Raw genomic sequence first — 26,349 nt, 5'->3', positions numbered from 1 at the left:
TACATCAAAGGTTATTCTTCTAGGCATAAGCATCATAAGAAATATCAAGGATGTTAATAATTTGCAATTTGCAGATGATACTTATATTGGGAGGATATTCAAAGATTATATCCCTTTCATTCAAAAGAATAATGGAATCTTATTTGGAACTCTCAAGTGGCCTTATAAACAAAAATAAAAGTCAAATTTTTGGATGGAATTTCCCTAATTTAGTTTTGTAGGAGATATCCATTGCTCTCGAGTTTCCAACTAGAATTGGTTGGAAATCATTTAAATATTTGGTTATCCCAATCTTGTTGGAAGATTTGAACTTAGAATAATGGATATCAATTCTCCAAAAATTCAAAAATAAAATTCAATTATGGGAAGGCCAATGGCTAAACACAACAGTTCGCAATGTCTTAGTGAAGTTGGTTTTATCAGCTCTTCCAATATATGTGTGTTCCGGTATTTTGGCTCCAAAAGGAGTGATTAATCAAATCATATTTCTAATTCATAAAATTCTATGGCAAGGTGGGAAGAAAAATGACAATAGGTATCACCTAGCCCAGTGAAATTTGGTTCAACTTCCAAAAAAGTATGAAGGGTTGGACATCAAATACCCACATTATATGAACCTTTCTCTTGGTTTGAATATCATTTGGAGAATTTTTTTATTCAAAAGATTTGTGGAAGAGGATATTTTTAAAAAAATATTTCCATAAATCTCGGGTTCTCATAATTGAAGATGTTAATTGGTGAGGAAATGGCTCCAAAATTTGGAAACTTTGTAAGGAAGTAGTCCCACTCATCATTGATCACTTAAGTTTGAAATTTGGTAATGGAGCTCAAATAAATATATGGAAAGACCATTTCTCCTTGGATGTTCCATTTGTAGAGCTAGAAGACCTAAAAAAATTGGTTGATTGGATGTAGCAAGAAGGATTTTTTAAATTAAAGGATAGTTCAGTCTGGGAAGAGAATGGAATTTGGATAGGACGGTTGCGTATGTTCCTCCCCATAAATATTTAGCATGATCTACATACTGAAAGGTGTGGCCCCTATCTCTAACTCTCATCAAGATCAGCGATCGTGGAATAAAATCCCACATATTTCCTATTTGGTAAGGAAGGATATGCTTCACTTATCACATAGCTGCAGCACCCTGCTCCTCATAAGTTATGGTTGAAAATATGGGAAAAGATGGAATTCCAAAGATAAATATTTTTTTTGGACACTTGTGCACTAAAGAATTCTTATGGTGGAGAACTGATTGAAAAGGAACATAGAAGGTCCATCAATATGTGTACTTTGTAAGGCATCTGAAGAAAATATTCATCATTTATTTAGGAAATATACATTTTCACTAGAGACATGGAAAGCATCATATTCCCCTTTGTTCAACATAGAAGTAATTCCTAATACATCGGAAGACATGTTCGAAAATTGGAAGATGAAATTTCCCTAGAAAAGGAAATCATCATCGCTTCCAATTCGTTTTTAGGAAACTCTTCCCAAATTTTTATGTTGGACAATTTGGATTGCAAGGAATAATAAGATATTCAATGCTAAGGAAATAGATTCTTTATTGGTTGCAGCCAAAACCATTATACTTCTATTTGAATCCTTTACAATCTGTAGTTATAAATCCTCATAATTGGATTATCTTTCCCCTGAAGAGCGTGAATGGATTAAATTTGGTAAACCCCAAAATCAAGCTACTAGTTACACCCTTCAACCTTCTCATTTGAGGCATTTTTGCATTAGACAAGACTTATATTAATTCAAGCAATGTTAGATGGATAGAAAGTGGTGCCTCGAAAGGAAATAAGGGGGTGGTAGGAGTGGGAGGGATGATCCTAGGCCCTAAAGAAAAAGTTGAATAGCAGTATGCTTGGGGATTGGGATCAACCACCAAAATCCATGATGAATATCTAGCCTTATAGCAAGGACTATAAGTTTCATTGGACAAAAACATTAACTCATCGTTTATGGAAATTCCATGTTGGTCATCCATCAAATAGGAAAATCAAAGGGTCATCAATCCTAGACTCTCCTTAAATTGAAAAGGATTCTAATTCAATCTAAGTTAGACAGGATAGAATTCTTTCATATATATTGACATCTTAATTCCATGGAAGATTCTTTGTATAATAAAGGGGTTCATATGGAACTAGGGAAATATTAATTGACCATGATAGAACTCAGTTTTCTCCTAGCCCATGATCAAAATCTAGTTCATAGTTACTCTTAAACACTGTTAAAGGGCCTTCTGAGCTAAATATTGTTAAATTATGAAACTGGGGTCAAATTCAACTTTGTACAATTCATTTTATGGCTATGATGATTTCATTAAATTTCTCTTTTATAGAGGACCAAAATCGACCTAAAAATCATCAAATTTGGACAAGGGAAAATGTACTTATGAAGAAAAGCCCAGATATGCACATTTGGACAGGTCGGCCCTAATGGGAAATTGGTCACCCTTGGAAGCCTATAAATACAAGTGACCTCAAGCTCATTTGTACATCACCAATAATATTCTTCATCTCTTCTTCATTTATTGGTTCTCACAAGTCTAAGGTTGGGATGACAAAGAAGTTCACAAAGGTAAAAAATTATAGGGTTTGAGGCTCACATCTGTTTTAGGTTTTCTGAGTTACAGTGATTGGCTTGTCACAGGGAAAATTTAACCATAGTCACTGGCTTGCAGGCTCAAGGGAGCGACCGGAAGCCTTCACCCGCTCGCACAACTCCTCCATGCGACTGATAAGTTTGACTTAGATTTTACCGTTGACCAAAGTTGACCACAGTTGACTGTAAACAGGAAAAGTTGTCTCTGATATATTCTGATACTGGAAACATATTTCTGAATGCTATTTGGTTGTTTTATTGGATGATATTATATTGGGCTCATTTTACTCTCTGCTGAACATTTTATGACAATCTAATATAAGAAGAATTTCAAAGGATTTTTCTCAAAGTGGATTTTCCCATGGTCTTTGAGCAAACCTAGTGTCTATTTTTGTTGTGTTGATTGTCTCCTTTGTCATTGCATTTATTGTTCTATATTCAATTACTGTTGATAATTGGAAAGACTAATTGGTATTGGAAATATTTCTAATTGAAGTATTGAATTGGACTAAAGTAATTGATACAGCGTAGAGCAATCAGAAAATTTAACAAGGTATCAGAGCTAAGATGAAGGACAAGCCCAAGAGGAGACAAGAATTGAAACAATCATCTTTGGGAAAGTTGAAGTAGACAATATAGTCAAGTCAAGATGTCTTCCTTCTTCAAGAAAATGAGAAGTTGGGTGACTCATCCAATTTTGTTGCGTGGAAAGTCAGGTTGGAGATCATAGCTGAAAACAATGATGTTTTGGAGTACACTCAAGGAAAAGTACTTGAGCATCTGGAGAATGCTTCCAGTGCTGCCAAGAACAAGTAAAAGAAAGGTGAGTTGAAATAAAAGAAAATTATAATTGATGGTTTACATGATAATTTACTTTCATATGTTGACAATTTCAGGAAGTCTAAGGACATGTATGATAATATAGATGGCATGTATGAAGTCAACAATCTGAATGAAATCATCTCCTTGAAAGATCAACTTAAAGACACAAATATGAACATATGAGAGTTTGTGTAATTCTACATAATGAGGACATCTCATCTTAGAGATCAATTACAAAGAGTTGGGGAATTTGTGCCTAACAAGGAATTGGTGATTGTGACTCTAAGAGACCCCCCTCCTATTTGGGAAACCTTTATTACTACAATAAGCAACAACAATTTTCTCTCATCATTTGATGAAACTATTGGAAATATCACTCAAGAAGAATCAAGGATGATATCAAGAGGAAGGGATTCAAAATCATGAATAAGGAGAGCCCATTGCATTCATCACTCATGACAAGAAGAAGAAGAAAGGAAAAGGAGGTCCATCAAATTCAAGAAATCCTCCTCCTCGAAATTCAAATATAAGGAAGGAATTATTGCGCATTGAATGCTACAATTGTCATAAGAAAGGCCAATGTGCTCGAGATTGCCCTGAGAAGAACATTGGACCACGCTACAATACTAGAAGCAACAACAACAAGTTCAATGACTAAATAAGAATAGATGACTGAAGGAATGATCATAATGGAAGAGATGAAAGGAGAAGAAGAGATGCTCCAAGTGATCATGAAGAAGATCGTCATCCACAAAAGAAGTAAAGACTCTCCATGTATGAAATTAATTTTGCAAATCAATCTTAATATATTCTTATTTATGCCCTTACTAGTTCATCTCCTCTATATTCGTCGGGTAGTTGGTTGGTTGATAGTGGGGCCACTTATCACTTCTCTATTTATAAGGAAGTTATCTCTAATTTGGTAGAGAGGGAGTCAAATTTAAAAATTGTTCTTGGAGACAACTCCACTCGCCCTGTTAAAGGTTTTAGGTCCGACAAATTTCATTTGAATTCTGGGGAATCTATTTTTCTCCATGATGTGATGTATGTGTCGAGATTGAAGAATAATTTGGTATCAATATCTGCTTTGGAAGACAAAGGGATGAAGGTTTCCTTCATAAAGAGAAAGGTTCTTACTTGGCCTGTTGGATCACCTATGAGAGATGCATTCACATTGGGATCAAGATATGAAGGACTCTATAGAGTCACTAAAAGACCACTTCTAGCATTAGTCCATAAAAATAATCATCTAAGCAAACTATGGCACTGAAGATTGGCACATCTACATTATGATGCTCTGTTGAAATTGGATAAATTGGTCTCAGGGATTCCCAAGGTTCAAGCCCATCATGATGGAGTATGTTGAGGTTATGCCTGTGGAAATAAGACAAGGGGGTAATTCGCCTATAGCGAGAACAAGACCAATGACATCTTCCATCTCATTCATTCTGATATATGTGGTCCAAGGCCCGTGCATTATATTGGTGGCCATCTATACTATGTCATCTTCATTGATGACTTCTCATTAAAGACATGGATAAATTATTTGAAGCACAAGGATGAAGATTTTTAAATGTTCAAGAAGTTCAAAGCTTTGATCAAAAATCAAACATGGAAGAAAACTAAAATATTCAGGTATGACAATGGTGGAGAGTACATATCAAGGGAGTCCATTTATTTTTGCAAGGTATCAAGAAAGAGACAATTGTGCCCTATACTCCCAAAAAAAATGGAGTGGATGAAAGAAATAATATATCCATTATATAAGTTGTTTGTGCCATCCACCATGTTCAAAAGTTGTTAAAGTTCTTTTGGGGAGAAGCAACAAATGTCGTCTTATATGTTCAAAACAAGGTATGTCATCAAGAATTAGACAACAAGACCCCTGAAGAAGTATTCATATGTGTCAAGCCTGACGTTGGTCATCTTTGTATCTTTGGTTTCCTCGTATACTTTCATGTGTTGAAGGACAAAAGAAACAAGTTGAAGGTCACTGGAAGAAAAGGTACGTTTGTTGAATGTTGTGAAAATTCTAAAGCATTTAGAATATATATTATTGGTAAAAGGAAGGTTGAAATTAGTTTGTATGTTACATTTGATGAAGATGCCACCCTTGGAAAAGCAAGGGACATTCCTTCGCCTCCTCCTGAGAAGAATGATGATATGGATATTTTAGATTGTCCTTCCATGCCCGAATTTAAGGGAGCCCATGGATCCCTTAAATCCTCCTCCATGTGATCCTACCACTAGGAAGAGGCCACTTTGGCTTTGATACACACTACGAGATGACAAGAGATGTGTGCTCATTCGAAGATCATTGATAGAAAGCAGGAAACCTTGCAAGTACTAGGGATATGTTGTAGCCATGAGCACTATGATTCAAGCCAAAACTCTCACCTTTGAAGAATCCATAAAAGAACAAGTTTGGAAATATGTTATGGTCGAAGAATATGAATCAATCATGAAGAATGACATATGGGATGTTGTGCCAAAACCAAAGGGGAAATTTGTGGTGACTTCAAAGTGGTTATTCAAGATCAAGCATGGAGTTGATGGTAGCAATGAGAAACATAAATCCTGAGGTTCATGGCCAGAGTTTTCTCTCAGAAAGAGGGAGAAGATTATGATGATATATTTGCACTTGTTTCTCAATATGCAACTATTTGTTCAATAGTTTCCCTTTCTACAAGTCAAGGATGGACCCTTCAATAGATGGATGTGAAGGTAACATTCCTCCATGGCATGTTGTAAGAAGAAGTGTACATTGAGAAGCCATAGGGATTTTAAGTAGAGGATCGAAAGACACATTTTTGCAGGTTGAAGAAGATATTGTATGGTTTGAATCAAGCCCCTAGAGCATGGTACACCCACATAGATAGTTATTTGGTGAGGTTAGGATTCACAAGTAGCAATGTCGATCCAAACCTCTACTTCAAGGTAGTCCAAGGTATGTCATTGATTTTGGTTTTATATATTGACGATCTATTCTTGAAAGGTAGTGAACCCCTGATGATCGAGTGTAAGAGGGAGCTAGCCCCTGAATTCAAGATAAAGGACCTTGGACTCATGCATTACTTTTTAGGCCTTGATGTGTGGCAAAGGCTTGGTGAGATTTTCCTTTCACAAGGAAAATATGTTGTGAAGTTGTTGGAAAGATTTGGAATGACAAAATGCAAGTCCCTACCCACACCGATGGAAATGAACATCAAGAAGTTATGTGGAGAGGTCGCAGGACTCGATTTTTCGAATCCATCCGAGTATAGACAGTTGATTGGGGCTCTGATTTTCCCAATGAACACCCATCTAGACATATGCTACACATTGAATACGTTGAGTTAATTAATTACTGAGCCTCTCCATGCGCATTGCATTGTTGCCAAACACATTTTGAGATATTTTCATGGGAAAATCACACTTGGTATGAAATATTTTACCGAGGATGTTCGACTTCATGGATACACCGATGTTTTACTAGGAAGGAAACATTATCGACAAGATGTTGTTTTAATCTTGGATATTCCACGATATCTTGGATGAGCAAGAATGAGAAGTTTGTAGCACTAAGTACCACAAAGGAAAAGTATGTTGTCGCTAGCATGGCTAGTTGTGAAGAATTTCGGTTGAGGAAGCTCTTTAGAGAGCTATTTGAGCAGATCTTAGAGACTACAGTGATATATTACAACAACAAGAATGGGATCTTTCTGGAAGAGAATCCCATATTTCATGACAAGTCTGTAGGTTTTAACCCTATATATAAATTACCTGCAAACGAATTCTTCAAACATAAAAATATACAATGATGAGAACATAAAACAAATATACACATATATTTTCCCCTTGATCCCAAAACCGAGACTACCAAATTGATTTTTCATTATATTCCTTTCAATGTTATAATACATATATATATACATTCTGAAGCATTCATAAACCTCAATCCATAACCCTGTATTAGAACATAATCATAGTTCCCTTGAACAGATCTACAAAATACCATAGGCATAAAACCATCATGCCCAAAACCATGTGCAAAACCCATGCACAAAACCACGGGTAGGTCCATCCACCATCTTCGGGTCTGCCCACCATGGGTAGGTCCACCTACCATGTGTAGGTCCGCCTGCCATGGGCAAGTCTGCCCACCATTGTGGGGCTAGTCATGGAAATAATATAACACACACCCAAGAATGTCCAAGCACATATAGAGATATGATATCACTTCATTCGAGACATGGTGCAGAGTGGAGTCTTTAGACTCCATATATCGATAGATGAGCAGATTTAGATATTCTCACCAAGGCTTCACCGAAAGGGATTTTCTTGATCTTCAGAGAGAAACTTGGATTGATGGATGTGACCCTCCTGATAAGGGGCATCGCTGATTAAGGACACAAAGCCATCTCTTCCCCCTATTTGAGCTCCTAGGGTGTGGAATTGAGATAGAAGGCTCCTGGAGTTGAGGGATCTCTAGACAGGGTATCACCCCTATCCATTACCCATAGGGTTGGAGATGTTTCTCCCCTATCTTGTTCTTTGCAGAGTATACGCCAGATGGCATCATACCCACAAGTTGGGCTTGTTGGGTTTGTCCATCCCCATCTAGCCAATGGGTTGAGAAGGCTTAGGGCATGTGATCCTTACCTTTTTTTAATTAGAGTATATAGCCCAAGCTCAGATTATGATTAAGGTGGTATTCCACATGACTCTTGAGGGTCATTGTTGGCAATATCGATGGGAAATTGGATGGGTTGAGATGTGCTCCCCTATATCACCTATTGCTCGATATGGGATCAGAGAAATTTAGCTCCCCATGAGATTGTGGGTTGACATGAACTCCCGATGTGGTTTTGGATTGATAAATTCTCTCCGACGATGTAGAGGGTGGTAGCGTTAGCTCCCCGATGATTATTCTCCTTTAGATTCGATAATGTTTCACCAGATAAAGTTGAGAAAAGATGGGATATGATATGACGACAAGACTCTTGATGAACACAAAGCACGAGCTATAGCAAGTGCTTCTAAAGAAATTCAAGGCAGAGGTTCATTCTGAGTTCAAAGCGATGGAGGCCTGGGTGGCCAAACTCAAAGTCCAAGATGGTAGCAAGGTCATCTTCTATAGAGATGCACTCGATCTTCGAGAGGACCTAGTGCATAACAAGGGCAAAGGTGTGGAGACCAATGGATAGATATGTGTCGTGGAACTATGGAAAGTTGTAGCTTTGGGTCTTAGTTAGTTCTTTGTTGTAACTTTTAATGTTATGTCAATATCAAAACTTTTTAGGGGTTTTTTTCACATCTACAGTAGGATATGTAATATATGTCGTAAACCTACAAATATATTAAAATCTCCACATACTATGTACCCACAAACTCATATTTTGTGCCCATATCAACCCGAATTTTGTCTTAAACTTGAAAAATGTTTTCACGCGGCAACACATACACTTAGGGATCCCTTTGTTTCATCATTTCATCAAAAAAAAAGGTATGTATACTTAATACTCCTATTATTAAATTTTGTTTACTTCCATTAATTGTTTTTATCAATTAGTACTCACTTTAGGTGCAAGTCCCTTCAATGTATTCATGAAGGGGCATTATTAGGTATGTACTTTCAACTGGTATACTAGGTTCTCCCTATGAGAACCTTGCATATACCACTTCACACCCCTTGAGCTAGCCTTTAGACCCCCTTTATCTGACATCATCCACTTCAATTATCCTCTTCACCTATATGGCTAAAGCTAGTTAGTAGTTTGGATCACCTTAGCATCCATGCTACACCATCCTTAGTATCAATAGCTTTTTCATTTGTTACCCTTGAGAATCAACCTCGTGCTTCTCTCTAATCATTTTGGTAATTCATTCCTTCATGATCCTAGTCATTCATTCCTTCATTATCCTAGTCAATAATTCAGTTCATTGTCATCAATGCACCACCACATTCGCATTTGTCATTTCATTCCCCCACCTTTAGTAGACCATTTATGCAATAAACATCCATTCATGAACCCATATCGAGACCAACCAATGGGTGCCATCCCTTTGCAACATTCCTCTTGCACCACCAAGCAAGCCACCTTTCTCATTAAGACACCCATCTCAGTGTTTATACATTCCCACCTATAGTGTTTATACATTCCCACCTATATTTGTTCATTCATTTGGAAAGTGTAAAAAGATTATTTTGGAAGCAAACCTCCTCCATCATCATATCACTTTTCCATTTTTTGATGGTAGTCCTAGTTATCATCATCAAAATCAATCATTATTTTCGCCACATAATCATCGCATATCCAACAAATGTTTGTCAAAAGTGCATCGGATACCCAACCCGACGAACAATTTCATTGAAATTCCAAGGGAGAGAAACAATAACAATGGGCAGAAGATGTTTTTCAAGCCCTACAAGAGGATTGCTGAAGATGAAGCAAAGAAATCTGCATGTGAGTGGAGAAATACTCTCCAAAAGAAGTTGCAAAGAGGAAAGTTATGTACTTTTAGAATGGCGCACAATAAAAGCATCTGAATTACGCAAGACATACATAAACCATAGTGGCGACGAGGCATTGAGCAAATTTCAAACAGTACAAGAGAATTGCATAAGATGAAGCAATGGAATCTACATGTGACAGCAGAAAAGAGATTCTGCAAAAGAAGTTGCAAAGAGGAAATATATGTAGTTTTAGAATGGCACACAATAAAAGCATCTGAATCAGGCAAAAGCATACATAAACCATAAAGTAGAGGCGAGGCATTGAGCAAATACTGGAAAACCCCAGCCAAAAAACAAGACGAGACGAGACCGACAGGTTGGAGCAGGTGAGCAGACCAAAACTCAGAATCTCAGGTTACTCATTCACTAGATAGCAGAGATTGATAAAATTTTAGTTCAAATCCAAATGAGGCCAGCGAAGAGTAACACATAAGAAATGAGTCAAATATGGAGACAAGATGGTGGGAAACTCAAATGAATTACATGAATTGCTGCCCACTGATTTTCTCATTAACAGTGTGCTCAACACCGCAGAATTTCACGAGTTTTCCGTGAAATATGTACAAAACAATCAAAGCCCCAAATCAATTGCACAGTACATTAATGAACTAATGTTTTCTCTTCAAGATAAACAAAATGTGAAAACGTATTGCCCAGATAGCCATTGGCAATCGCCAAGCCAAGCAAGAAGTTCCAAAATGTTAAGTGGACATAAGCAATTGAAGTAGAGCTAATTGCCTAACTTTTTAGGATAGCAGAAATACTTTTTTCAGGATAATAGACTATCACAGGTAAATACTACAACCAAAATTTAAGAAAAATAAGTACTTGTACCTGGTGCGCAGCTTGTACTTGGGGATTACTGTTGCGTTCATGTGTAACAAACAAGAAAGGGAATTGAAACCCCTTCCGGAGATGTGAGATATTTTACAAGAGAACTACTGTAACTGATCTCTGAGAATAATTAGAAAAGATCCTCTAAAAACTAATATATTCTCTGGGTTATTTATTACCAACAGTTAGACAAAAATATCGTCCACCCCTAATAAACCCAATTAAGGAAAAATTCTGCCTCCTAAATGCTGGTTTTGAAGGGATAATTAAATATTCCATGGAAAATTAACTACATCTGTAGTGAGATTTAGAAGAGCCTACCAACATGGTTATCAAGAGTGAACATGTAAAAAGGCTTCTGCCGCCACCAGGTTTCAAAGTTAATGACCTCCGGACAGTATGTTGCTCATTGTAGAGGAATGTTGTCATCATCCAGCAGATATTTGAACACGTTAAGCATAGAAAAGTTCAGTTCAATTGACTTTTGGTGCCTCTTCTAAAACTGACAACAAAAAGAAAGGACTTCCATAACACCATAAATCTCCATGGTCGAATAGGTTCTGATACAAAAATATCAACTGACTAACACTTGTACCCAAACTAGGGTGTGGGGCAAGAGAGGCAGGGGCTTAGGAAAGGGCTTGAATTAAACCCATGAGTTTACAGATCTCTTCACCGAAAAAGAGGGCCTGGTGATATACACAATAGCATGGCCAACAAAAAAGATAAATTGGAGACTTTAACACATCCAATAAAAATGACTAATAATAAAGATGTAAAGTACCTTGTAAAGAAATATGTGAACCGATTATCACTGCCAAAACCTCGGGACCAGTAAAATAGAACCGAACCCACTTATACAGCACTGATAAACCAATGCGAACCACCAGTCCCGTATTTAGCGGTATTGTGTTTCAGTTTATGTTCTAATAATATAGTCTTCATTAATCTAGTTAACCCTGAAGCTTTACAACCTTCTGTAAACGAAAAGGCAAACGTGCATACCCTGTTTCAACAACGGGAAAGATAAACTTGCTAAAAGAGCAGCTCAGCGTGGCGATAAAAATTAGGTTCGATTCATGCCAGCAGTTTCCTCACTCGATTCGGAAGAGGGAGCTTAGTATCATCACAGCTGCTTTTACACATTAATAATCAAGAAAGACGAACAAAAGCATTTTTAAATATTTCTATACGAAAAATTGGATCAGATGAACAAAGAAAGAAAATTCGAATAATGTCTCGCATTTTAGGTTTAATTCTACGAGAATTTGTTTCGGACAACTGGGTCCTCTCTATAATACCTTTGCAACCATCGATAACGGAAAAAATAAAAGAAAGGAAGCCCAAACATTCAAACGAAAAACGAAAAGAAAAGGTTGCTCAGTTCAGCGGGGTAGTCGACATACAACTCCAGAGGAGCAGCAATCCGTTCTGTTGAGCTTGATATATTGAAAATCATCACCGCAACCATTCAGAAAACAAAAGAAAACAAAAACCTCATCTTAACATTCACCTCCAAGCATTTCATAATGGAGAACTGTAAACCGGGTGGGTTATAACAAGCCTGCGAAACATAAAACCCTAAAGCTTCCAATCACCGTAACACTTCACAAAAGAATACAAAACCTTCGTCCTACCATTCATCTCCTATCCTTTCACAATGATGAATTAGAAGCAAGAAGGGTTATAAATAAAGCCTGTAAAAATAAATCCCTGAGACTTCCAGTGAAACCCTAATCGCATATCTCCGATCCTTTCACAATGATGAATTAGAAACCCGACGGGTTATAAAAAGCCTGTGAAAATAAAACCCTGAGACTTCCAGTGAAACCCTAATCCCATATGCCCTGACTACTGCGGTTGTAAAAGAACTCACTTTTCCTCTAAAGGGTTAAGGTAAGGGAAATCTTCAAGAAGGTAATTAACCCACCTTGTCAGATTGATATTTCAAAATTGATGTGAGGTTCCCCTTTACATTTAATTGTACCTTCACAACGTTTTTAGTTCACATTAGTTACGTCTGCGTGGTAAATAGGTTCATTTTAATTTTAGGCTGGAAGTTGAATTTCTTCCGGAAAAAGGTTCGAATTAGAAATTATTTTTTTTGGGGGATATATTAAGTGTTGAGGTGGGTTAAATCAGAGTAGATTATTTATTATTTTTTTTGGGGGGATATATTGAGTGTTGAGGTGGGTTAAATCAGAGTAGATTATTTGGGATAATTCGGTATTCATTTCACTATAGGGTAAGAGGAATCAAATTTTTTTTCATTATAAAAAGTTTATATCTTAGAAAAATTGATTTATATAATGCTTGATAAATCTGAATTTATATGAAGTTAAGATGGATTTAAGTTAGCTTTAAGGGTTAATTTTGTTGGTCCAGTTCCCCTTGCCAAGTATCTCACTAGTTGGGAGGTCTTCTTGACCTCCTCCCTAGATTTTTCCCAAGATTTGATCTCCCTAGATTTTTCCTGTAATGGGGAAAAAAGGATGGATCTAAGTTAGTTTAATTAGTAATTATAATTATATTTTTAAATATAATTATTATTTTTTTATTGCAGTTGTCTATAATGCGACTTTTTGGATGCCTTTCCGGTGGGTTTTTCCGGTCAAAATCCGGCAGCAATTTATTGGAATCGCAAGTTTGATAGATAGTTTCTGCACAATCAAAGCATCCCAGGGGTTTTCGAGGGTGCTGAATCCAAATATGCAGTTAAAAAACCATTTTAACTGCAACAAATCAAGATTTAACCTCAATTTCTTCCGCCGGATTCCGTCACCAGAATCTCCAAAAAGTCGCATTATAGACAACTCCTTTTTTTTTATGTTTTTTTGTAATTTTATCGAAAGTTTGATCTCCTTAGATTTTTCCTGTAATGGGAAAAAAAGATGGATCTAAGTTAGTTTAATTATTAATTATAATTATATTTATAAATATAATTTTTTATTTTTTATTTTTTTTTGTAATTTTATCGAGTTAAATTGGTCTATTAATAACCATAATTATTATTATTTATTATTTTATTTTAATTTATTTTTATTTTTATGTAATTTGATCGAGTTAAAATGTTTAACTAGACAAGATAGGACATGTGACATTACGAACAATACACAAGTGGAAGACGGACAAAAAAAACCGCTGAGAGAATGGCAGAATCCTGGAACCGTTTTCGCAGTTGTGACCCTCGTCTCTGCGCCCAAGCGGCCTTGCAATGTATATGGGTTTTTGATATCTGGTAGCAGCATCGGCTCTGGACATCTCCCTCGAGAAGCAACCCGAAATGATGATGGAAGCCGGTGCTTGCTGAGGGGAGCGAACCCTTTCGGACCTACATATACGGCAGCCATTAAAAAGAACAGACAAGAGATCAGCCCAGACCTGCGATTCCAGACCTATGATGCGGCCGTGTGGCAGGAGAGAACCTTGAACGCAGATGAAGACAGAGCACGCAATTACAAGGTACTGTTACTGTGGTAAGGGCAACTTTGTTTTTTCCTTCCTACATACCCAATCTTGTCCAAGATGCATTTGCAGGGTCAATGCACAGAACTGGATCGGGCATCCCATCCACGGCAGGCAGTCAGTTGCTCAGATCTGCCATTAAACCACCAGATCAGACGCCCAGAAGAACAGGGAGCCTTAAAAAAACCCAGATCTGTGGACATGCAACCGTCAGGCAGCAACCTCAGACGGGCTCAAACCCCAGAGAAGCGGACTTCGCACAGCTCCTTTTGAAAGCACCGGAAGGAAGAAGTTACTACTTGAGATTATGGAGGGGCAGTAGTATCCTGGAACTACATAACAGAATAAAAATCCTTCTTGGCATCCCCGAACAAGGGCAAAATCTGATCTACAAGGGGCGCAGTCTACAGGACCACTACACCCTCCAGGAATACAATATAACCACAAATTCAACAATCATCATAAACCTCCGTCTGAGAGGAGGATGCTCTGGATCCAGTTCAAAGAATACAGGCTCCTTCAAGGACGCGGTGAAAGTTAAAGGGGAAAACATTCAACCCAAACCAGCACCAGCACCAGAGCTACCTGGTCCCTATATTGTGGAACAAACACTGGAATCTCCAACGATCCAAGTAACTTCGCCGGAGGTAACTAATCTACACACTGATCTAGCCATACATGCTGTTATATGTAGATTTAATGGGTTCTGGCCAAAATCAGATGCACTGCATCACCGAATCCTCTCAACATGGTCACCTAACTGTGAAATTCACCTATGCTCAAAGGGTTTTTTCATAGTTAGTTTTACAACAGAACAAAAACGTGAAAATATTATCAATTAGGGGCCCTGGTTCTGGGGCAAGGCTGGCCTCTTCACCACCCCCTGGTTTCCTGAATTTGATGCAAATACTATGAAAGTATCAACAGTTCCTGTTTGGGTGAGGCTTCATAACCTCCCTCTCCACTTCTGGCACTACAAAGTTTTAATAACCATTGGAAATTCTTCGGGGAAATTCCTTAAAACAGATGGAGAAAGAGTTAACCAAGGAATATTTACCTATGCTAGAATATGTGTAGAAGTGGATCTGAGTCTGGGGCTACCTGATCACATTACATTGAATATAATAATACACAGAGGATACAACCGCTTGATTATGAAAATGCAGCATTCAGGTGCCTAAGATGCATGCAAACAGGGCATCTTCAAAACACCTGCCCACTGGGCAAGAAGGACCCCAAAGTGAACAAGAAACAACAAAAAAAGCCGAAAGGATGGCAGCACACCGATTGGAGGGAAAAAGAGGATATGCAGACAAAACCTACAAGGAACCAATCAAAACCTGACACACAAATGGAACAGAAATATACACAGGAAGGAAATGCCCCAGACACACAATTGGGACCTGACAATATAAAACAACAACAAGAAATACAGTTGGAAGTAAGCGGCATCAAACGAACTCATGGATTTGAAGGCTCGGAATCTGACAAGGAACAACTAATAAATATTGTTGGACACCTAATCCTAATGGGTTAGTGTGGAAGCTAAATATACTAAGTAGTCCAAGAGACCTTGGGATGTGGAACCCAACGGTTAGATATTGTACTATAAATGTAAATCATTTGTTAATAAAAATTGTACTGCATGATTTATCTTTCATATTTCTTCGCTCCCGATGTGTGTTTAACATGGTATCAGAGCAGGCGTATTCCTTCCCTGCATAATTAATGTGAGCCATTTGTTTTATGGCCTATCTGTGCAGTTTATTTCTGCCATATTCCTTTATACAGACCTGCGCCCTGTCTGACATATTCACTTAAACGATTCCTCTGCCTGACACTGCCAGCGCTGTCCAAGCTGTTCTGACATGTCTGTCTGTCATATACGTTTTTGATATTGTCTGCACCTTCTGTCAAGCCTGCGCCCTCTGTCAAGAGACCAGCTGCAAATGCTGTCTCACTGTGTCAGTGTCATAGACGTTTTATACCTGCGCTCTCTATTTCCTCTGACATTCGCCTAACATTCGCACTGTTGTGAACTATCATTCCTTAGCCTCGTATGCAACGATTTTTCCCTGAGATATTATGCCCTGACATGACATTCTACTGCGCCAATTGTGTTAGCGTTGTCGATTCTCTTTCGCCATGAATAAGCGCTGGTCTCTATCCCATGCAATTTGTAAATAAATTCAAACAAAGAAAAAGGAAACGGTCCCTGCTCGGATTAGAGGTCAGTTTGTGAGGCAAACTAATGATATCGAAGCAGCTGGTGCTAATGGGGTTGTTTATGGTGTCGATTCCTCTGAAGATGAGGATGATGGGTATGTACATGGTTCTATCATGCCTGTTCAAATGCTACTTGTAATTCTGTTGTACGTTTAAGCGACAATTATTCATTTGTTATTGATTTCCTCGGAAAGAATCAAGAAGTTCCTCATTGTACAACAAAGCATATGGAACGTCCTGGTCGTTATCTTCGCGTCGGTCATTGTTGAGAATGTGTTGAAAGAATGAGTTGAAACTCCTGCCTGGTGATGTATGAGGTTTTTGTTTGAAGACTGTGACTTAGCTATTGTGCTCTCCATAAAGCCTGCATGTATTGGCAAGTTTGTGGCTAATATGTTCATATATATGTGTTTTGAACGTTGTGGCATATAATACATTACAATAATAAAGGCCTTGACAAGTCTCGGGTAACTCAACAAAGTCTACAAGAGGATTATCCTCAAGGATAAGACTGCATTCAGTTCCATCTGCATCCCAGTTAGCTACGCTTGCTGTCACCCCCAGGAACATTTTGAAGCCTACCTTTGCAATAGCTTCTGTTGTCTCTTTAAAATCAACACATCTCGTAATATTTGATTTCGCTAGAAATTCATCTATAAGTCGAATGCCAATGTTATAACCCATTTGATCAAGCTGCTTATTAACTTCTTCAACCTCTTCAAAATCAGTTAGTAGCTGGCGCACAATGGCTCCATAGGTGAGAGTGAAGAGCTCCGCATTCACGCGTCCGACATTTGCAAAGACTGCATCGCCTGATCTCGGTACGAGGGGAGCCATGATAACATGGATTATACTTCCTTTCTTCTTCCTTCTGCTGTTGTTGGTGTTGTATTAAAACTGATGCTGCCTATGTGTGCTGATGATCGGAGTCCTGAAGCTGAATATACACAAATTCTCCAAGTGATAAATTGATATGTTGTAGGCCGAGGTAACTCTGAGGCTGGCATCATTTGCTGAGGCTTTTTGGAAGTCCGGCCACAACCTGTATCACACCCGCAGTCACCCAGTACACACTGAGATAAGTGTGGAAGGGTTCCTAAGTCTCGAAATCTGTGAGAAGCTCCTGTAGTGAAATTTGGAAGATTGGTTTAGGCCTGTACAGATTGGGATTTTCACTGGACTGAGGTAAAAAAAAAAAATTGGGATGAGTATCTGAAGCAAATCGCAGGCAGAAGCATTCTCTCGGGATAGATTTCGGAAAGGTTCTTGCAAGTCTTTGAAGCAGTTATAGGATAAACTCGGATTGTTGATTAGGGTATTATTGTTCGTTTTTTAGAACTATTGGATTCAGAACTTTGTGGAATTATACTGGACTTTGAGAATTTTCCAAACTCCTTCGCACAAGCTGTCAAGGGGGCGAAGATTTCTCCTCAAACGAAGCCCAGCTGACTTATTTCCTGTATATGTTTGAAATGATTCTTGCTCATTTTCATTAATCACCTTGCACATCTCGTTGCAAAGTCTATCTAATTCCAGGCGATTTGAATCATTATCAAAAGCATGTGTTGACACCTCTTCTGGATCTGGAATCAAAACTTTGGGTCAACTTTCAGCAGAAACACATAAATATCAACCTAGAGCTGATAGAGCAGAAAAAGCAGTGCTACCAATTTCTGCCAGTGGTTGATTTACAGGGCTTGGTACATGTGCATCTCTAGCCTCTTGCTCAGGTTCTTCATTGATAGACTCAAATTCCTTCTGCTCTGCAATTATTGACTCCTTATGGTATTCAGCATTCAGTGCTTTTTCTAGAAGTGATACCCTCTTTCTAATAAACTCAAGGAGCCTCTTTTGTACATCTCTTAATTGGGCAAGAAGACTCTCTGAAGATCCAGCTTGAGGCAGCTGGCTTCTCTTCTCAGTTGCCAATGTTGCTACCACTTCACCAACACCTGCAACATCACAAGCACGTTCTACAGAAGGTAACCTCACTTGACCTTCTACCATGCTGCTACAACCATCTTCCTGTATATGGGAACCCTTGTTTTCTATAGCAGAAGAGACTCCAGCATTTTTATATAATGGATCTCCCACGGTAGATATATTTAAGGGTGGAATATAGTTAGTGCAGCTTTATGACTTGTGATGGGTATGCGTTGATATTAAATGCCCATGACATGGTGTTCTGATAGCCATCATTTCTGAAGGAGTATTTGAAGGATCCAAGCAAGTTTGCAGTTGCTGCTGCCCCAGTTGTGGAACTGTATTTAAAACTCATTATAGTTTCTGTTCCTTGATTCATTTGCTGCACATTTACAAAGGATTTTTCTGTGTCTTTGTACTGTGAGTGGGTGTTACTTTTACTCATTGGGTCATAGTTGTAATCAGTGTTTTAAAGGGGTGTAATTTTGACAATGAAGAATATGCCTCGAATTACTGAAATATTAGAGTTCTTAAAAACTCTGATATATTCCTCTAATCATGAAACATTCCAAATCAGCAAAGGCTCTCTCTCAAAAATTCAGACATGTCTACAATATGCACAAGAGAAAATTGATTTTTTGCAGCTTGAAACACAGCTACAACAAGAAGAATTAAAACGAAGGAGTCATTCTGAACCTGTTTCTGTTCAAAACAATGAAGCAGACTTCCATAAACAGCAAGTCAATATTGTTCAAGTTCATTCAGATCCAGTACCCAATAAAGCAGCAATTGCACATGCAGATGCAGAAACTCAGTCTGCACTTCCCAAGCCCATCATCAGACCTTGGGAACGTCTTGTCCACAACAAGCACAGAACCGGTCTTGGATATGACAAGGACTTGTCCTTTCATATTCCAGACTACACCAAGCCCATTCAGTTTCAGAGTGCTGGATTCATTCATGAATATTCACCTGCTCTTCATGACAGTTCAGCTTCAGCTGTTCCAGACTCTGCCCCTCTTCCATAGCAACAACAACAACAAAAACAACAGATCGTGAAATGCCAACACTGTGACCGAGTTGGCCATTTGAAAGATCACTGTTTTGATCTTCATCCATGTAAGCACTGTCATAAAACCAGTCATTCTTCACACAGATGCTTCAGAAATAAACGTCCTACAAGAACAAAGATTCATCTTGGATGGATCGCTTCTTGGCAATGGGCATCAACAGCCAAGAAGATATTCCAAACACATGTCAGAACTTGTTCCAGAATATTGAATAGTCTTGCAGTTGAGTTTCCTCCATCATCTCACCTTGTATCTGACAGGGGGGGAAATGATGGTCATCTACAAGCTTCAAAGCCACATCAAGCGAGCCTGAGCCACAACCTGCCACACCAGTTTCAAAGTTGTAGCCAGAGACTAAGATGTCCGTGAGCATGCCTTCAGTTGGCAATCTGGGACACTTCCTCTAGCAGAAGACTTCAGCTTCTTGCCAGTTTTGGAAGAATTCCAGGAACACAATTGAGAACACTTCCTCTAGCAGAAGACTCGAGCTTCTTGCCAGTTTTGGAAGAGTTCCAGGAATTGCATTAAGCATTCCAGAGTTGTTGGTCATCCTTAAACCATCACAGGTTGAGACTTCCCTTTTCAGGTTGAAGTTTTACCTTTTCGCGGGGTGAGACCTCCCTTTTATGGTTGAAGGTTTCCCTCTTTAAAACAATAGGATCACTTCCTCTAGCACAAAACTTCAGTTTCTTGCCAGTTTTGGAAGAGTTCCGGGAATTGCACTAAGCGTTCCAGTGTTGGTGGTCATCCTTAAACCACCGCCCTTTATACCAACATTTCATAGAGCACATTCAGCCTAGTGCTGCCATGCATTTTTTGCACATTTTGTATTACAGCTCTCTTCTTGGACTCATACATAACCCTTCGGATTAAGGGGGGGAATGTTGGACACCTAATCCTAATGGGTTAGTGTGGAAGCTAAATAGACTAAGTAGTCCAAGAGACCTTGGGATGTGGAACCCAACGGTCAGATATTGTACTATAAATGTAAATCATTTGTTAATAAAAATTGTACTGCATGATTTATCTTTCATATTTCTCTTGCTCTCCATGTGTGTTTAACAAATACAACGGAAAATCAACTGGCTATCACTGCACCCACCTCCAACTCTGATGGCTGGCGAAGGGTGGAGAAGAAGAAGGGCAGGAAAGCATAGGCCCGCAAACATTTAATTTTTATTATTTTGTAATCTCTGTTCGCTTGTGAATACAGGGACAGTCAACTGCATATGCTTAAGCATCTACAAAATGTAATTTTTCATATGAATAAAATTACAACTTTTTCTATGGAAAAAAAAGGACATGTGACATTACAAAATTTCTCCCTAGTAAGCTAGAGAGCACCTCTCATCCCTCATCTGCAATTACTTGAGGTGTAAATTTGTTTTAATATCAAAATTGAAAAAGTGTTTGTACCTAGAAGAATTTGATATTTCTAAGTACTCTATGAATTTGGAATGAAAATGTCCCTGAATTAATTCAACCTTTAAAATGATCATTATTATGTATATGTATTGTTGTACATGAAAATGATCCCTTAAAAAATAATAATTATCATTTATAATATGTTTAAAGGGGTTGGATACAATAGTGAAAAGTGAGGAGTTTCTCACTATTTGGCAATGTTCAATTCTCATGGGGGTTGCTTACTCTATAAGCCTTGGGAACACCTTGACGTAGTGGTTGAACATGTGGTTGCACCCAGAGAGACTATATTTAATGGTCAACTGACCAATGCACACATAAGTGGATGAAAGCCCACCTCCATGCTCCTCTTTTAAAAGAAGTCAAATCATGAATGTTTGTTGGATATCCAACGAACATTCAATTGTCATCGAATATCCGACAAACACAATTATTGTCGGATATCTGACTAACGTATCATTGGATATCCGATGATAATTGTGTTTATCGGATATCTGATGAAAGTCGAGGCTTTAAAAAAATACAAAAAATGCAAGTAAAATCTGGTAGTACTATCGAATTGTCGGAGTACGTGATGAAAATTGGGGCAGATATGGAATGAATTTCCCTATGAGAAACCCATCTACCCCAAAAGAAGCCCATCTTGCCCTAAGGAACAATTTAAATTGGTTGAAGGAAAATATTATTATTAATGTGGTCTTGGCACTCCTTTTTGAGGTGAAAAATTTATTTGGGCTAGAAGTCTTCTAGATGATCCATCAAAGAACTCAAGTCAACTTATTATGTGGAAAATAATAATTTATTTAAATTTATTGTGGCACAAGTTCAAGTTGGCCTCATAACATTTCATGTCATCCTACCTAAGGGACATGACCCTTCATAGATGGCAACAACTATAAATTGGCACCTTACCTCCATCATTTAGCATTTGATTTTGACTTCGACTGTGGAAGAGTTTAGACTTTTATGGCATATATTGTGGCTATTTGAGGCAACTTATGCGGCCTAATGTGAGGCATCAATGTGGCCTAATATGAAGCATATTTGCGACCTACCTCAATGCAACATCTTTGCTACCTAATCTGGCCTCCTTTTATGGCATTTTGTGGCAGATCGTTTGGTGTCCTTGTGACAGTCTGTATGGCATTCTATGGCAGCTTTATCTCTTTGTTTTGCTAGGTATGTTTGAAGACCCTTTAATGCATGGATGGTTGGTGTATCTCTACACAATAGGCTGCATCTTTCTTATGTTTTGGGTGGTAGGGTCAAGCCCTTATAACATCTATTTGGGAGGGCCGAAAGGTATGTTTTTTTGGAGGGTAGAATCATCTAACACATATCTAAAAAGAGGTCGAGTTTTCTACTAAGGACAATGTGAGATTATGAGGTGTTTTGTGACAGGTCGTTAGGGCTGCAAGAAGCCCTAACCAGGACCAAGAAATTACAGGTATTTGTGCACAAGTTGAAGGGTGACAGAGGGCATAAATATGACATCTTATAGAGGTAAGTATCTATTATGTTGATGAATTTGCTAGGAGTTGAAGTCTTGTTTGGAAGGTTTGCATATCAACTTATATATTGGTGTATTGAACTATTAGAAGTTGCTTTAAAAAGCCCTTAGAATAGTCTCTTGTAAAAAAATAATAAGGGCAGATGGTTTGTAATATAGATCCTTGATATCTAGTGTGAAGAAAGGATTGTGACTTGAGTTGCAGAGCTTACCTTCAGTGATGTTTGGTAAAGTTCTCATGACAATGATGTTTGGAAAAGTTCTCTTGACAACAATGTATAGCAGAGTTCACTTGGCAATAATGTATAATCTTGTGACTATGATGTATGCCAGTGGTTTTATGATAGTGATCTATATGACAATGACTTAATAATAATGATATGACAATTATCTATTCTGGTGATGTGAGATTGACTTATGACAGCAACCCATATGGCAGTGACCTTGATACATTACAATGGCCTTGATGTATGAAAGTGACCTATGAAGCATGGAAATAATCCTTGTTCTTATGACAGATATTTGGGTTGTAGTTCATGTTCTTACGACAGTGATATATGAGGTAGTGATATGATAGTGATATATGGCATTGACTCTTGTGTAGAAATTTAATGTTTATATTCAAAATTGCTCATGAAATTTACTAAATCACAAGACTTGAAAGTACTCTACTCATTTGCGGAAACCAGATCACGATCTAGAACACAAATCAGTAACATCCATCCAGATTCAACACACATACACAGAGATTTATCTAGGGGAAAGCAACTGCTCAAAACCCCTTATTATTTGTATTGTGTTAATTAAAGAATAGAGAAAGCCTAAGCAACCTCTGCACTAGTATAATCTATCTCATTGCCTCACAGATTGATTCAAGCCAATAATTAGCCAATTTCTTAGCCTGCCAAGCTCTTATTTCCTTGTGTTGTTCCCTTGGGAATTAGGCCCCTATTAATTAGGAAATTCACCAATTTTGATTGTGCAATTCATTTATGCCCTTCTTTGACTGCATGCACCACCTGTACAAATTGGAAAAGTTTACAACTGATAGTACAGTACCCTTGAGCTCCAATATCAACTAGGTAAATTGAATTCTCTGATTGCATAAGTTAATTTAGGTTAATTGATCAGTTTAACTGGATCTCAGTGTGAAAAAAGTTACAAACCCTTGACTGAACCTCCACTAGTTCTACTAACATTGAGAACTAGTTACACTGACAATAACTCAAATTAACTTAAATAGATTGCTAGAAATTAGAAATCAATCATGTAGAACTGAACTCAAGTGTCTCCAACTTGAATTTACTGAGTTAACTAAGTGACAATACCCATGTCACCTCAGTTAACTACCTCCAAGTATTTTACTAAAATTGAAATTCGAATTTCTCCTAATTTAATTAAGGCAAAATTAAATTAGGATTTTCTTGCTGCATTTTCAACACTCCCTCTCAGTAAGAAAGGGATTATCAGATACCCCAATCCTACTTCTATGGAACTTGAATTTGCCTCTTGACAAAGCCTTTGTCAAAATATCTACATCTTGTTCCTCTGTCGGAATGTATTGCAACAACATAATCTGCCTCTGCACACAATCTCATAGATGGTGATACCGGATGTCGATATGCTTGGATCGATCATGAAATACTGGATTCTCAAAGAGTTTGATACAACTCTGGTTGTCACAGTAAATCATTGTAGGATCCATCTTTTGACCAAATAACCCAACAAGAATCTTTCTCATCCAAATAGCCTCACATGTTGCTTGACTTGCAGCCATGTATTCTGCTTCCGCTGAGCTAAGTGCCACAGATATCTACTTCCTGTTGTACCAAGAAACTGCTACTGACCAACACTAAAAATTCCTCCTGAAGTGCTCTTCCTTTTTGATGGACTCCTGGCCCAATTTGCATATGTGAAGCCTTGCAGCTTCACTCACTTTGTTCATTTGTACCAAGGACCAAACTGAGTAGTGCCTTTGAGGTATCTCAACACATGTTTTGTTGCATTCCAATATAGTTTGGTTGACTTAACCATGGCTTGACTAAGTTGGTTAACTGCATAACACATGTTCGGTCATGTGTTTACCAAATACATGAGTGAACCCACAAGTTGCATGTAGATGGTAGCCTCCACTTCCTCACTTGAAGTGGCATCCTCTTTCCTCCAGTTACCTTCTAGAGGAGAGCAAATGGGTTTGTTGCTCTCCATGTAGAACTTCTTTAGTATCTCGTTGGCATACTTGCCCTGAGAGACAAATAGCTTCGAATCTCCTTGCCATACTTCCAAATCGAGGAAATAATGCATGAGTCCCATGTCCTTCATATCGAACTCTCTTGTAAGGTCCTCCTTGCAATATTTGATTAACTTCTCATCACCAATAAGGATAAATTCATCAACATATAAAACAATAATCAATAATTTACCTTCTACCACAATGTGATAAAGGTTTGCATCTGCTTCACTTTTGGTGAAGCCCAAACTGGTGAGATAACTATCAATCCTAGTATACCAAGCATGAGGTGCTTGCTTGAGTCCATACAACGTGTGCTTGAGTCTGCATGCATGTGACTCTCTATCAAAGCTCTCAAACCCCTCTAGCTGCTCAATATACACCTCCTCCTCAATAACTCCATTGAGGAATGTTGTCTTCACATCCATCTAGTGGATCTTCCACCCCATATGTGTTGACAGTGCTAGAATTGACCTAATGGATGAGTACCTTGCTACTGGAGCAAAGGTCTCCTCATAGTCAATTCCCTCCACCTGAGAGAACCCCTTGGCCACAAATTTGGCCTTGTGTTTCTCTATGCTCCCATTTGCTGCATGCTTTACCTTGTAAATCCATCTTGAACCAACCACTGATTTTTCTATTGGTCTTGGGACCACTTCCCAAACATTGTTTCTGACAATGGAATCATATTCCTCTACCATAGCATCAACCCATATTAGTTGTTGCACTGCTTCCTCGAATGAGGATGGTTCTATCTCAACTAGCTCACTCATCAAAGCCATGTACCCAGTGTACCAATCCGGTGACCTCCTCTGCCTGCGTTGTGATGTGGGTGCTCCCACATTCTCTCTAGCATCTTGTAATAATTTGTTAGCTTCCCTGGTCCGCTTCCTTCCTTCTCTGGATGTCTCTGCTTGAGTGGATTTCTCCACTCTCTCCTCCTCTACTTGTGGCTACTCCACAACTTCTTGAGGTTCTTCCTTTGGAGACAAAAGCTCCTTATCAGGCTACAACTGAAGCTCCCTCTCAAGAGAACACCTCATTTCCTTCTCCTCATCAAACTTCACATCCTGTCTGACCACTATCATCCTAAGGGATGGAAAGTACACCCAATAGTTGTGAGGTGTATTAGTGTACCCCACAAAGATGCCCAACTCAGTTGTTGGCTCTAGCTTTTTCCTCGCTTCCTTGGAAACATGACAGTAAACTGATGATCCAAAGATCCTGAAGTGTGACACATCTGGTTTCTTCCCTGAAAAAGCTTCCTCTAGTGTACTCATGCCAAGAATCCTGTGAGGACTCTTGTTCTGCAAATAGACCGTTGTGTTACATGCTTCAGCCCACAAGTGTAGAGGTAGGCTTTGGTCATGCAACATCGCTCGTGCTACTCCCACAATACTTATGTTCTTCCTCTCAGCCACCCCATTTTGTTGTGGGTTATAAGGTGATGTCAACTCTCGTCAAATGCCTTCCTTTGCACATAATTTTTTGAACTCATTCGACATGTACTCACTATTGTTATTGCTCCTTAGAGCCTTCACTTTCCTGCCAATCTCTTTCTCAACAAGTGCTTTAATATCAAAAAACTTGGAGAATGTCTAGTCTTTCTTCTGCATGAAGTAGATCTAGCACTTCCGTGAGAAATCATCCACAAATATAACATAATACTTGTGCTTGGCGGTGGAGGCTGTCAAGAAAGGTCCACATACATTATAGTGGATCCTTTCAAGGATTG

The 26,349-nt window shown here is 38.4% G+C and overlaps 2 protein-coding genes, 1 non-coding gene and 1 pseudogene across 3 annotated transcripts in view; all 4 read right to left on the bottom strand.

The window, feature by feature from the left end:
* The window catches only part of LOC149234376 (sodium/hydrogen exchanger 8-like), a 1,053,364-nt gene that overhangs the window by 138,790 nt on the left and 888,225 nt on the right, over nucleotides 1–26,349 (bottom strand). The window lies entirely within an intron of this gene.
* On the bottom strand, nucleotides 12,140–12,234 carry LOC149234380 (small nucleolar RNA Z107/R87). Its single transcript, XR_016246930.1, has one exon. It is a non-coding gene; the product is annotated as a small nucleolar RNA Z107/R87 (small nucleolar RNA).
* LOC149234379 (uncharacterized) lies at nucleotides 16,796–17,341 on the bottom strand (annotated as a pseudogene).
* Nucleotides 17,804–18,492, bottom strand: LOC149234378 (CHD3-type chromatin-remodeling factor PICKLE-like). The gene is made up of 2 exons (XM_089460982.1): nucleotides 18,091–18,492; nucleotides 17,804–18,039 (listed from the first exon to the last, which is right to left on the bottom strand). Exons 1-2 carry the CDS (start codon nucleotides 18,461–18,463, stop codon nucleotides 17,804–17,806), a joined length of 609 nt encoding a protein of 202 aa, XP_089317108.1. The 5' UTR covers nucleotides 18,464–18,492.

The sequence above is a fragment of the Pinus tabuliformis genome, chromosome 8 (genome assembly GCF_031772625.1).
Source record: "Pinus tabuliformis cultivar Carrire ecotype Pingquan chromosome 8, CPIR1, whole genome shotgun sequence".
NCBI classification, from domain to species: Eukaryota; Viridiplantae; Streptophyta; class Pinopsida; order Pinales; family Pinaceae; genus Pinus; species Pinus tabuliformis.
This window is presented reverse-complemented; position numbering and strand designations above follow the sequence as displayed.

What these genes read in the sequence shown, in the direction of transcription:
- LOC149234378 (XM_089460982.1), bottom strand. Translation starts at nt 18,463, where the DNA reads ATGGTAGAAGGTCAAGTGAGGTTACCTTCTGTAGAACGTGCTTGTGAT. An exon ending in TTCTGCTCTATCAGCTCTAG is followed by an intron (nt 18,040 to 18,090) that starts GTTGATATTTAT and finishes TTTTGATTCCAG; the next exon opens with ATCCAGAAGAGGTGTCAACA.